The following is a 13375-nucleotide window of genomic DNA, read 5'->3' on the forward strand; positions in this document are numbered from 1 at the left end:
ATCTGGCTTAGAGAGCTGACAGGCCGATATCTGCAAAACAAATTGTCTCTTGCAAACTCCACTCCCCTTTCACTCCTCTTCTATTTCCTCTGGGAGAGGCCATTCACCGTCCACCTGTGGCCTTACTCCCAAGTCGACCCCTGCTCTTTAGCTCTTCCCTTCGTCTGGCAACTCTGCGCAAGTGCACACTGGGAACAGGCTCCCCCTGTTCTTCTACCTCACTGATGTCCGACTCTGGAGGCTCTGGAGGCAGCAGATAACTCCCAGATGGCCCTGGCCCCCTCTCTGCCTCTGACACAGAGCCCGCATCCGAGCCTTCCCCTGACTCCAGGCCCATGCTCCTCCCTAACCTCCTCATTGTCTGAATCTGCTGCCAGTTCCACTGGCCGCTGCTGGGCCACAAAAATACCATTCCAGACAAATGGATGTCCAATCTCTTCTTAAAAATCTCCAGTGAGAAACCACCCACAAAATCTGGAAGCAAGACATTCCACTGATTAATTGTTCTCATTGCCAGGAAATCTCTCCATTGTTCTAGGTTGGATCTCTCTTTGATACGTCTCCATCCATTACTTCTTGTCCTGTCTGAAGTGCTTTGGAGAATAGGTTGTCTCCCTAGTCTCAAATACTGGAAGATGGCTATCATGTCACCCCTAGTACTTCTCTTTGTTAGACTAGACAGACCCAGTTCCTGCAACCATTCATATGTTTCAGCCTCCAGACCCTAATCATCTTTGTCGCTATTCTTTGCAAAGAATCTTTGTTGTTATTCTTTGCACTCTTTCCAGAGTCTCAGCTTCTTTTTGGTATCATGGTGACCAAAACTGGATGCAGTATTCCAAGTGTCGTTTTACCAAGGCACTATATAGTGTATATTATACAGTAAATGGGAAAAAAGAGGTCAATCTCAGTTTCAGAGCTATGATGATCATTTGTTTTACACATGCTTAGTGGATTCAGCAGATTTGTGAGTAAAATCAGCAAAAGAGAGGAATTTACCAAGAGGAGAAGGAGGCAGAGAGAGCATCATAGCATTGGTTCGTTGCAAAGGATCTGAAGCCAGGAAATCAGCAAGGGGAGGGGGACCTAAAATTAAAGAGAAAATAGGCCCAAGGAGAGATAAGAAAAGGGTTATCCAGAGAAATTGCCAATTACCTTTTCTCCTTTAATGCCATTAATCCCAGGGTCCCCCTAAAAGGAAAAAAGAAAATAACAAGAAATGGAAATTGGGAGCAGAACAGAAAATGAACAGCCTTGCCTCCAGCTGAGACTAGTTCACCATGACAAAGCTGCTGCATCTGGGAATCCAGACAGTAAATACAGTTGACACAAGTCTGAAAGTGGTTCCAAACAGCTGTTGCGTACACAATGACAGCTCTTCCAAGCCTTTCCACCTGGTGACTTAGAAGACAGGGGGCTGAATGGATTGGTGCCCAGTTGGGCATTTGTCAGCAAAAGTTCCAGAACTGGTTCAGTGCTTAACTTCAGAGGTGACTCACGTCTGTCATACTATAGTCAGCATGTGTGGAATTGAATGGAGCCAAGCAAAGACACTCACCAATTTTGGAAATGTGCTGGAATCAGGCTGCCACAGTTTGCCTGCTTAATGGCCCTTGTGGTTACATTCCTTTGTGCTCCATATGTCTCTGGGTCCTGCTGGTTTGAGCAGGTCAGAAATATCTTCTCTCCAGCTAAGGGCTCTTAGAAGGAGCCCAAAGGAAATCTTTAAATGAACACTGGGAAAATGTCCTCTCTCTTTTTTTTCGCACCTCGGTTTTGCAAATTTCTTAAGCTTAGTTTGCAAATCTGAAATGCACATTTTTAAAAAATCTTACAAGAATATGGGTATATTTTGGTGAAGAGTTCTCAAAGCTGTACATTTGGGACTGCAGTTTTTCCCAAGGCAGAAAAGTTTCACAACTATTTTACGTGAAAAGAAAGAACTTCTTTTCAGGATAAGTAATGAGATGGTGAGAAGAAAAGGACATAACTAAGAGATTAGATTGGCTCCATCCCTGCTGGCCTCCCATAACACTTTGAAAACTTTATGCTAAGTTTGGGGCCCTCTTGTGTGTGTGTCTGTGTGAGTGTGTGTGTGTGTGTGTGTGTGTGTGTTTGTGTGGCAGAGCCCATCTCCTACCTGTGTTCATAGTTTAGATGATGCCCAACTGCTGCGTGGTTTAATATAGTGTGCTTTTTATCTATTTTATTGTAAACCACCTGGAATCACAGCTATCAACACTGAGTAAATAAACACTTAACACAGATAGCATTTGCCTCTCCATGCAGTTCTATTCTACTCACTCATTTCTCTCATGTCTATCCACTGCTCTGCACATTTCCTTTGTTCTTTAAAGCGCTCACTTCTTTTTCTGAAGATCTCATCAACTCCATCCAACCATGACTTTCCCAGTTTCCCTGTTCTCTCCCCCTCAACCCATTTTTTCCCTTTGTATACTTGCTGTGCAATTTAATACTACTCTATTTTCTGTCTTTAGCCAAGCCACTGAAATGTACTTCTTTCATAGAGGTGAGACATCTCTGTATTCACAGCATATACATTCATTACTTCTTCATTCTTCTTTTAACATCATGCACACTTCTTAACCATGCTGTCTCACTGCATTCAGCAGACTCTCATGTTTCTTCTTACATATCTGTTCTGACCCCCCCTCTTTGCTTGTTCACAAATGACAGCCAGACAGAACTTCAAAGGAAATATCTTTATCAGTCCTGGCTCAAGCTGGCTGCGAGCCCAAAATAAACATAGATAAAGTCTCTGGCAAAAAGTTACACAGCAAATGCAAAAACAAAACTCTTACAGCAAACCAGGTTTACAGAAAGCAAATCACTTATCCAAGTGCCTCTTTGAATCAGGGAACTGAACTCATGAACAAACGAACGACGAACGACGTTGACTTCTGCAACTAAGGCATGGCACCATCAGTCTTTTATCTGCAGGAGAAGACCCTAACAAGCAACAGCTGCTCATTATCCTGCAACAACTCACAGATTTCTGCTGAGTCACAACACTATCCCCCACCACAGGGCCCTTCCCCTGGGTCTGATGGTCCGGATGCAGTCGGAATGGATTGTCCATAAGATGGCGCGCACTCAGTTCCTATGTTTCCTCCTTTGTGATTCCCAAATACCTGTAGGAACATTCCCCTTGATCCAATGCTCCCCAGGTATCCAGTGGCCACTACGCCTCCTCCCGCCCTGCGCGGCGGTGACACCCCGTCCAGGGTCCTCCACCCTCTCCAAGGCTGACCCACCAGCCCCCGTGCTGTCGGAGTCTGGCTGCAGCTCTAACAGCTCCGGCCGAGCCCTAACACCCTGTCCAGGGTTCTCCACACTCTCCAAGGCCGACCCACCAGCCCCTGTACTGTTGGAGTCTGGCGGCAGCTCTAACAGCTCCGGCCGAGACCTAACACCCTGTCCAGGGTCCTCCACCTCCTCCAAGGCCAACTCATAAGACCCCTTGCCGTCAGAGTCTGGTGGCAGCTCCACTGACTCTCACCGGGCCACCACACTATCCCCCACCGCAGGGCCCTTCCCCCGGTTCTGACGCTCGGAATGCGGCCCGGAAGGGGTTGGTGACAGCCTCCACAGAACACAGTCCAAGACACTGGTACCCCGCCGGGAACCTAGAAATGAAGTCCTGTGCTGTGGGGACCGGGGTCGGCAAGGGCTGGAATCTTGGTGAAGCCCTCCTCGCAGACCTGGCCCATTGGCACTGGACACATGACTCCACGCACTTCCGCACGTCATTTCTTAAATGGGGCCACCAAAACTGACAGGATGCTAGGCACAATGTCCGGAAAAACCTCCAATGTCTCGCTGCAGAAGCACCATGAACCTGAGAGAGCACCCATCTACGGATATGCCCTGTGGGAACATAGAGCTGGCCCCGATACTTCAAAAGATCCCCTTCCAAAGTCCACGAAGAAGCTGGCCCTACTTCCGCCTTTCGTCGCTCCACCCATTCGTCACCTCGCTGCGCATCTCGTATCAGAGACTGTATGCTCACGGGATGATAAACTGCAGTGCAGGATGCAATGGGTAGAACAGTCGGAGGTGGAAGCGAGTCCGCAGGGTCAGAGTTCTCCGATTTCCTAGGCAGGGCATCCGCCCTGGGATTCCACACCCCACGAATGCATGCTACATTGTGCGAACGGGGTATCACAGCCGCACAAACGTGCCAGTTGTCTGACACAATAGTTCGTTGCTGAGGGATGGCCGCAGTCTGCACAACCCTTCTATTTTTCTTGGGGCAACTCCCCCCCAGGTGTCCAAGATCCACAATCCCTCAGCACATTGTCTGTCCATCTCTCTTCATGACACTCGAGGTCTGACAGCACCCAACTCCATGGGCTCCTCCCAGTCCACTGCAGTCTCTTGATAAACTGGCATGCTGGTGGTTTCCTGGAATGCACGGTGAGGCCTTCGCCTCTGCAGCCAGGCGTCTATCCGGAGGCAGAAGTGGACCAACGCGGCAAACGTTTGGTGGCCTGTCCACCCTTGCCAGTTCATCTTGCAAGGCATCTGACAATCCATCTTGGAAAGTGTCCATCAGAGCTGGTCCATTCCACATTGAATCCTGGCTACACAGCCTGAATTCACTTACATAGTCTTGCAATGAACCACTCCCCTGCTGCAGTGACTTCAGACATCTAGTTGATGTTTTCCCCTTAATAGGATCCTCAAACATCAACCAAAAATGCGGACAGAAACCCTGGAAGTCATCCAACAAAGGGCTAGGCTGGGTTAACAAGGGGGTAGCTCAACGGGCAGCTGTGCCTGAGAGCAAACTGATAATAAATCCCACCTTCGTCTGGTCAGTGGGAAAGTCCTTCGCTCTCAAACTCAGGAACAGCTGGCATTGTCCCATAAACATGGCAAACATGGTCTGACTCCCATCAAATTTATCCGGCATGGCTACTGGGCTCTTCCTCCTTGGCTGGGGGTGGGGGTTGCAGCTCTCTGCAGCTGAGCAATTTGGTCAGCCAATACAGCTATCTGCTGAGTCAGTCTGGCATTTTCAGTGTACAATTGCTCCATAATTAAATAAATGGAGATTTGTCAGGGCAGAAGTCAAACTGTTCTGACCCCCCTCTTTGCTTGTTCACAAACGACAGCCAGACAGAACTTCAAAGGAAATATCTTTATCAGTCCCAGCTCAAGCTGGCTGCGAGCCCAAAATAAACGTAGATAAAGTCTCTGGCAAAAAGTTACACAGCAAATACAAAAACAAAACTCTTACAGCAAACCAGGTTTACAGAAAGCAAATCACTTATCCAAGTGCCTCTTTGAATCAGGGAACTGAACTCACGAACAAACGAATGACGAACGACGTTGACTTCTGCAACTAAGGCGTGGCACCATCAGTCTTTTATCTGCAGGAGAAGACCCTAATGAGCAACAGCTGCTCATTATCCTGCAACAACTCACAGATTTCTGCTGAGTCACAACACATATCCAGTATTAACTTCCATACATCTAAGCTGGCGGTAACATGATCTAATAGATGGTCTTTTTTGCTTCTTTTGATGACAACATATTACCTACCAACTTATTGGTTATCTTAACTTCCCTATCTTTAATAAGCATTTCACTGAAGTGCATCAATTAATCGACACTATGATCAGGAGTGAAATTCAGCAGGTTCTGACAGGTTCTGGAGAACCGTTAGTGGAAATTTTGAGTAGTTTGGAGAACTGGCAAATACCACCTCTGGTTGGCCCCAGATTGGGGAGAGAATGGAGATTTTGCAATATCCTTCCCCCAAGAGTGCGGTGGGAATGGAGATTTTGCAGTATCCTTCCCCTACCATGCCCATCAAGCCATAGCCACAGAACTGGTAGTAAAAAAAATATTGAATTTCACCATTGACTATGATATATAATTCTTACTCCACTTTCCCTGTGAAACACAACTAAGATGGTCTTTGAAATATTCATTTTACGTTTCTTGTTGCTACCTAATATTTGCTGCACATCATTTGGACTTTCAGCCAAGAACATTATCAGCTACATTCATCTCTCTAATCCTCAGATAAAGAGGTAAAAGTTTCCTGTGTCCAGTCGTGTCTGACTCTAGGGGTTGGTGCTCATCTCCGTTTCTTGTCCGGGGGAGCAGTGTTATCTGAAGACATTTCCATTGTCACGTGGCCAGCATGTCTATGTGCTAGAATAGAATAGAGCTGGAAGGGACATTGGAGGTCTTTTCTAGTCGAGCCTCCTGCTCAAGCAGGAGAACCAGTGGGGGGATTCAGTTAGCACCGATTCGGAAGAACCGTTTGTTAACACTTTGTGCAGTTCTGTGAACTGGCTGAATAGTGAAGGCCGCCTGCCTGCTGGGCGTAATGATTCCAGTAGTTCACACGTACCTCAGATGTTCCTGCTCATTGGTAATTAACCAACGGAAGAGAAAAGAAAAAGACATAGCCATTTCCTCAGCAGAAAAATTCTAGCACCTTTAAAACTTGGGGGGGGGGGGGGAGAGGAGGGATCAATTGAAAGAAAGGATTTTTTTTTCCTTTCTCTCTTCCTTCAGTTAATAGTTCTGGGCAGACAGCCAAGAACCATTTAACAGGCGAATACTTAGTTGCAATAACAAGACTTCAGGAATGCAGGCAGCACAGAAATAATAGAAACTTAACAGATCATACAGATTATCAGAGTTGGAAGGGATCTTGTAGGTCATCCATTCCAACCCCCTAGCCAAGCAGGAGACCCTGCACCATTTCTGACAAATGGCAGCCCAATCTCTTCTTGAAAGCCTCCAGTGATGAAGCCCCCACAACTTCCGAAGGCAACTTCTGCTATTGGTTGATTGTTCTCACTGTCAGAAAGTTCCTCCTTATTTCTAGGTTGAATCTCTCTTTGTTCTTGACAGGATTAGGCCAGGGAAGTTTTAAAAATGTTAATACAGAGCAGGAGTTTCTTGTCAGAGTTCTTATGTCTTTTTAAATACACTTTCTAATTAGCAGAATTGAATTCATTAATTTGGAATAGGGTTGCAATGCTGTTTCTATTTTTATGTATTTTGATACTGCATTTTCAGCATTTAAGAGTTAGCTTACAGTATTAGACTGTAAATATTTCAAATTGTCTTGTAACTGTGTTGCTTGTGTGTGATGGAGCACCCACAACTTCTGAAGGCAAGCTGGTTCACTGGTTAATTGTCTTCACTGTTAGGAAGTTTCTCCTTAATTCCAGGTTGCTTCTCTCTTTGATTTGCTGAAGGCACATGCTGTTACTTTCCCACCAAAGTGGACCTATTTATCTACTGGTATTTGCATGCTTTCAAAGAGTGGTGGCCTAGTGGTGAAGATGTTCATTTTCCATTCAGAAGGTTGAAGTTCAATCTAGGTGGCAACAGATATTTCTCTCCTGCTATGAACCCCATGTAGTGTCAGGAAGGGCACTGGCCAGTAAATGCTCAGATCCATCCGGTTGTCCCAACTCTACCCCAAATTAAAGGATTGCAGCAGTGGTAGGTTGCTAACTGGTTTACTACTTGTTTGCTTGTCCGTGCGCTTGTTTGTGTGCACAATGCTTCTGCGCATTCGCAAAAGTGGCTGGGCAGGTGGGCAGAGCCTCCCACTGCTGCCACTACCAGTCCAGCCGAACTGTGCCAAACTGGGAGCAACCCACCTCTGGATTACAGGATTGTAAAAAGGGAATTATTATTACATTTATATGCCACGCATCTCACTATCAAGCAACTCTAAAACAAGATATTTTCTTTTTCATATCCTTCTTAAGGACCTTCTGAAGAGTAAAAATCTGATCTGTGTTCTCCCTGCTTACCATAAAGCCATAGTACACTTTCCAAATTGCCATTTTTGATACTTTTCCAGTCAAAATTCTACCAAAGAGTTTCCCGGATGCACTTATTCCCCTGTAATATTTACATTCATCCTTGCAATCTTTTCCTTTGTATAGGCAATAATGATAGTATGGCTCCAATCATCAGTCATAAATGGATTCTGTGAACATATAGTAAACAGAACATACAGTATCTAAATTTTAGTGGTTCTCCAATAATCCCACATACTCCTGAGCCTTAGCCTTTTTTCATCAGCCTCACAACACTCAGCTCTTCCTTTTTCAGTACTTGCTCCTTAGATACTAAAGTTGAACAGCATTTATTTCACTCCCCCTCTTCCATTTATTACTGTCTAAAATATTCCTTCCAACATTTTCTCATTTCACTTTTGAAGGAGAATTTCATTTCATCACTTTTATTTTTAATTCCATGCACTCTGCAGGAGATTCCTTGTTTAGTCCTCTCTCCCTACTTGCAAAACAGTAGGCATTTTATTTCCATCAAAATCGCCCTGCGTTTTCTCGGATTCTTTTAATCTTAACCATTCCATGCTTTTTCAGATTATATTTTTGCAAATTCTTCTCTTTCGATACACATTACTAAACATCATTCAGCTTCCTATTTTGCAGCAATCATTCTCTTATATGCATTTCTTTTTCATCCACAACCTCTTTTCCTTCATCATACCATTATTCTTTTTCACATATCCCATTACTGTAATTCCATACCCTGCTGTGGCATCTGGAAACGCAATTGATTTTGTTTTTTTGCAGCTTTCACAATTTCATTCTTTGCATCTAATTTTTTTTTGGATACCTGATTTCTATTTTTCACTTCCTGCATTCATTTTTACTTTCACCCTTGTTACTTCTCCTTCTTCAATTTCCTTCTATGTTTAATTTTTCCCGAGAACCACTTTTTCTCGCTGAGAAATGATCTGCCTCGCATTGAAAGCATCGCTTAGCTAATTGTCTCAGTCCTTCACCGTAGACCATCAAATCAATCATGCTTTTAGATTTATATTAATTTCTTTGCCTTCCAGCTGAGAAAGGCAATGTGCTGACTTCTTGGTTCTTCACTGAGGAAAATGGTCTCTCTCCTCATCTTTTGATGGTTCTATTAATTGTTAAGTCAAAAACTCCCTTTGTTTCGCCTTTGTTTAAACTAAACCGTAGGTTGATGGATGACGAGACTGAGGTTAAAATTAACTCAGAAAGCAGAAACTGCTTCTTATTGCTCTCCATCCAAGCAAGTACAGTTTCTTCAAACTGAAAAGCAGTCAAAAACTGGATTTATTCCGGACCTTTATTTATTTATTGCAGAAATGTGTAAGGCCATTCTATGACAAGTCTGGACAGTGCCTAGTTGAAATAAACATACCGTACAATTAAAACTAACAAATAACACCCAACTGGCAGGAGAAATGCAACAAGGCATGTAGGACCTGCCACTCATTTTAACTCCAAAGGCTGGAGAATCAGCCAGATTTTCTATCCATATTTTAAACATGGATAGTGGGGAGATCTCAGGGAAGACGGTGTTCCAGCATGCTTCCTGGGTGTCATTAGATGCACAATTTAAGTGACAAGGCAAAGAGCATGCCAACTCTGACTGATTGTATAGGCTGGGCGGAAGCCACGAAAAACAGGTGATTCTTTGGATAACCGTGGTGAAATCTCCAGCCTAGTATAGAGGAGGGGGAGTAAAGAGCCTGGCTAGCTTAGAGTCACATTGTGAGAAGAAACAACAGAGGCCAGACTTCTGAAATCTTCATCTGCCTGTTCCCAAGAGAATGCAGTTCGTCTGGCAAGGTTTTTGTAAAAAGGATAACAACATTAAAGAAACTACTTTGACCTGCTTATGGAATCATTCCAGTTCTTTGTGCCTGACATTAACCATGCATCAAGGCCTCTTTATCTGGCCTAAGCCCAACACAACAAGATTCAAATCGAGTCCAGTTCTTTATTTCTTGACAGCTAATGAACCAAACCTCACCAGACTACAGCTACAACCTTATAACCTAATACAGATGCCCTGGAAGATTCCAAGGTGCAGCTACCCATCCAGTTTAGGACTCCGTAATGTCTTTCTCATGGACCCTTCCCTGGGAAACCACTGTGTGCTTGCAAATATCTTCCCCTCCAATCCTACCCCAGATGCAGATTACACCACTCCTTTAGGTAATAATCTGAACTGCTCCAGGGGTGGGATTCAAATAATTTAACCACCGGTTCTCTACCATAATTATTTCTTCCAACAACTAGTTCATCAAACTGCTCAGAAGTTAACAACCAGCAGAAGTGGGTTGCTACCGGTTCGGCCTGGATCGGCCGAACCGGTAGGAGCGGCAGTGGGAAGCTCCGCCCACCCACCTGGATGCTTCTGTGCATGTGCAGAAACATTGTACACATGGGAGCATATGGGGGAGCAGGTGCAGGAGCATGCCCGAACCAGTAGTAACAAAATTGGCAATCCACCAATGACAACCGGTTCTCCCACGTGGTGCGAACCAGCTGGATCCCACCACTGAACTGCTCCCAGAAGTCAACTTATAACCATTGAAGTTCATTAGAGAAATACCATATTTCTCAATCTTGGCAACTTTAAGATGTCTGGACTTCAGCTTCCAGAAGCAAAGTTGGCTAGGGGATTCTGGGAGCTAAAGTCCAGACATCTTGAAGTTGCCAAGGTTGAGAAACATTAGACCCTTGATGAAAAAAACTGTAATTGCCTAATCAACTGCAAGGAAAGCATAACAGAGATAGTAATACAGGAGCAGCTTATAATACTTATCTCCTGAAAAGCCCCTTCTAATGATTTATAGATTTATTTATTTTTACAAAAAAACAAATTTGTAAAGATAACAAACACACTAAGTAAGGTGAAACAGGACTTTTACAAATAAAAGAGAGCTTTGATTTTTTTTCTTTTAGAGGAGGAAACGGCAGGAGTTCAAAGCCTTCACGATTAATTCATGTAATAAGAAATTAGCTTAAGAATTCTGATCAGCAATGCGCCATCAAGGTCAAAACTTTGTGGAAAGTAAATAAGCAGGTTCAAGATGAAGCAAAGCATTTACCAGCTGTACATCATACAATTTTAAACATTCCTGATAATGCAGATTTTAAGGCAGGCCAATACATTCTTCATTTATACACAAAGTCTCTTCAATACAGCCTTAATATTAAATAGAAATTGAAGTATGGAGTTTCTATTTCTGTTCAGTAGAGAAATCTTGGACTATTGTGCTAAGATGTTTCAGATGACAATATAATGATATCCTACATTTATCTAGGATCTTTGGAGTAGACTATAAGGAAGATAATATTTTTCCCCAGATCTGCCTTTACAAATAGTTCAGAAATGCAGGTTATGTAACAAGGTAGAATAGAATAACAGAGTTGGAAGGGACCTTGAAGGTCTTCTAGTCCAACCCCCTGCCCAGGCAGGAAACCCTACGCCACTTCAGACAAATGATTATCCAACATCTTCTTAAAAACTTGCAGTGTTGGAGCATTCACAACTTCTGGAGGTAAAGATTTTGATTAATTATTCTAACTGTCAGGAAATTTCTCCTTTGTTCTAAGGTGCTTCTCTCCTTGATTAGTTTCCACGCATTGCTTCTTGTCCTACCCTCAGGTGCTTTGGAGAATAGCTTGACTCCCTTTTCTTTGTGGCAACCCCTGAGATATCGGAACACTGCTATCATATCTCCCCTAGTCCTTCTTTTCATTAAACTAGACATGCCAGCTCCTGCAACCGTTCTTCATATGTTTTAGCCTCCAGCCTCCTAATGATCTTTGTTGCTCTTCTTTGCATTCTTTCTGGAGTCTCCAAATCTTTTTTACATCATGGCAACCAAAACTGGATGCCATATTCCAAGTGTGGCCTTACCAAGGCATTGTAAAATGGTATTAACACTTCACATTATCTTGATTCTATCCCTCTGTTTATGCAGCCTAGAACTGTTGGCTCTTCTCCACTTCTTTGTCCTCTATTCCATTCTATTCTACTATATAGTATATTCTAGTGTTGCCACATCAATTATCTGCATTTTATTTCTTTTCTTCTTTCTTCTGGTTAGTTCTGGTATGTTTTGATTGTTTGATCAGTTTTTATTGGGAAATCTCATAATATTTTAATCTGCTCATTGTCAACTATTTTTTCAACTCTAGATTCCCACCAGTTTTTCATTATTCAAACATGGTAATTTTTACATATGCTGTAATAAATCATTCTGGCAACTGTGTTATGTCATTGTAATCAGTTTGTGAAGAATTGAGTACAGAATCAACTGATTCTTTTGCCTTGAATCTGCACTTCGAATTATTTGATGATTTTTCCATTCTGGCCTCGATTGTATTAGCTTGAATACTTTGCTCTTGAGCAACCAAAATCAAGTCTTCAGTTCTTTTTTTTTAATGTTTCAGGTATAAGCCGTTGCTATATCATTATTATAAACACAAAAATTTAAAATCACAGCTAACAGTTTTGCTTCTAATGACTAAAAAGGTAAAGGTTCCACTCGCACATATGTGCTAGTTGTTCCTGATTCTAGGGAGCAGTGCTCATCTCCATTTCAAAGCCGAAGAGCCAGCGCTGTCTGAAGACGTCTCCCTGGTCATGTGGTCAGCATGACTAAATGCCAAAGGTGCACGGAACGCTGTTACCTTCCCACCAAAGGTGGTTCCTATCATTCTACTTGCATTTTTTACATGCTTTCGAATTGCTAGGTTGGCAGAAGTTGGGACAAGTAACAGGAGCTGTTTTAGAACCATTTCATTCACTTAACAACCTGTGCAAAAAAGACAATAAAATTGTACAATCATCATGACTTACAAGCATGATGAGCAGGCTCAGTTATGGTCATAAGTCGAGGACTAGCTGTACCTTCTCTGTCTCAATGGTTTATGTTTGCCTAACTTCTCTCTCATTCTTTTCCTGGCTGCCCCATTTTCTGACACACCGCTTGTGGGTTGATTAGATTTTTTGCATTAAACATACAAGCTTAATATGCAAGTCAATAAGCATTCTTCCATATAAGAGAAATTGTTTGCTAGAGAAAATTGTCAATCATCTATTAGTGGAATTCAAAATCTGACAGAAATGCCATAGGGTTGATTATTAAATCTTCAAAGTTTGTAGTAAACAAGAAGGATTTTTAAAAAAAAATATTGATGGACAAAAGTTATATTAAACGCATTGCATCAATTAATTATTATGGCACTACAAAGGACCACCCATTGTTGTATATAGGTTTTTTTAATATATTTTTAGTTTGCTGGTGAGATTAGAAAATTACAGCTAAATATTTAAATGAGTCTTAGATCCATTCTCACATCATTATATCGCTGAACTAAATTTACCTCTTATTCATGAAAAATCTTATATGCTGGAGTTTAATTTTGTAACAGTACGGCAAGTTTTAAATCCTTCACAGCAAGAATATTCTTTAAAAAAACACATAATAGACCTGTTCCCAACCCAGATTAAGTTTTACTATTTTGATCCTTAGCTAATTGGATGGATAAATTCAATATTT

General features: G+C 42.7%; 2 protein-coding genes across 2 annotated transcripts in view; both read right to left on the reverse strand.

The window, feature by feature from the left end:
* The window catches only part of LOC106548015 (uncharacterized), a 105819-nt gene extending 104633 nt beyond the window's left edge, over positions 1–1186 (reverse strand). Inside the window, exon 1 of the mRNA XM_087728348.1 lies at positions 1156–1186. The gene's annotated coding sequence lies outside the window, so the exon portion shown is untranslated. The remainder of the gene's footprint in view (positions 1–1155) is intronic.
* The window catches only part of LOC106548014 (collagen alpha-1(XVI) chain), a 203597-nt gene continuing 191353 nt past the window's right edge, over positions 1132–13375 (reverse strand). The window contains exon 24 of the mRNA XM_087728047.1: positions 1132–1191. Within this exon, the coding sequence (XP_087584173.1) occupies positions 1132–1191 (60 nt within the window). The remainder of the gene's footprint in view (positions 1192–13375) is intronic.

This window comes from Thamnophis sirtalis, unplaced genomic scaffold, assembly GCF_051295495.1.
Source record: "Thamnophis sirtalis isolate CommonGarterSnake01/CBP01778 unplaced genomic scaffold, rThaSir2_p1.2 scaffold_13, whole genome shotgun sequence".
Lineage (NCBI taxonomy): Eukaryota > Metazoa > Chordata > Lepidosauria > Squamata > Natricidae > Thamnophis > Thamnophis sirtalis.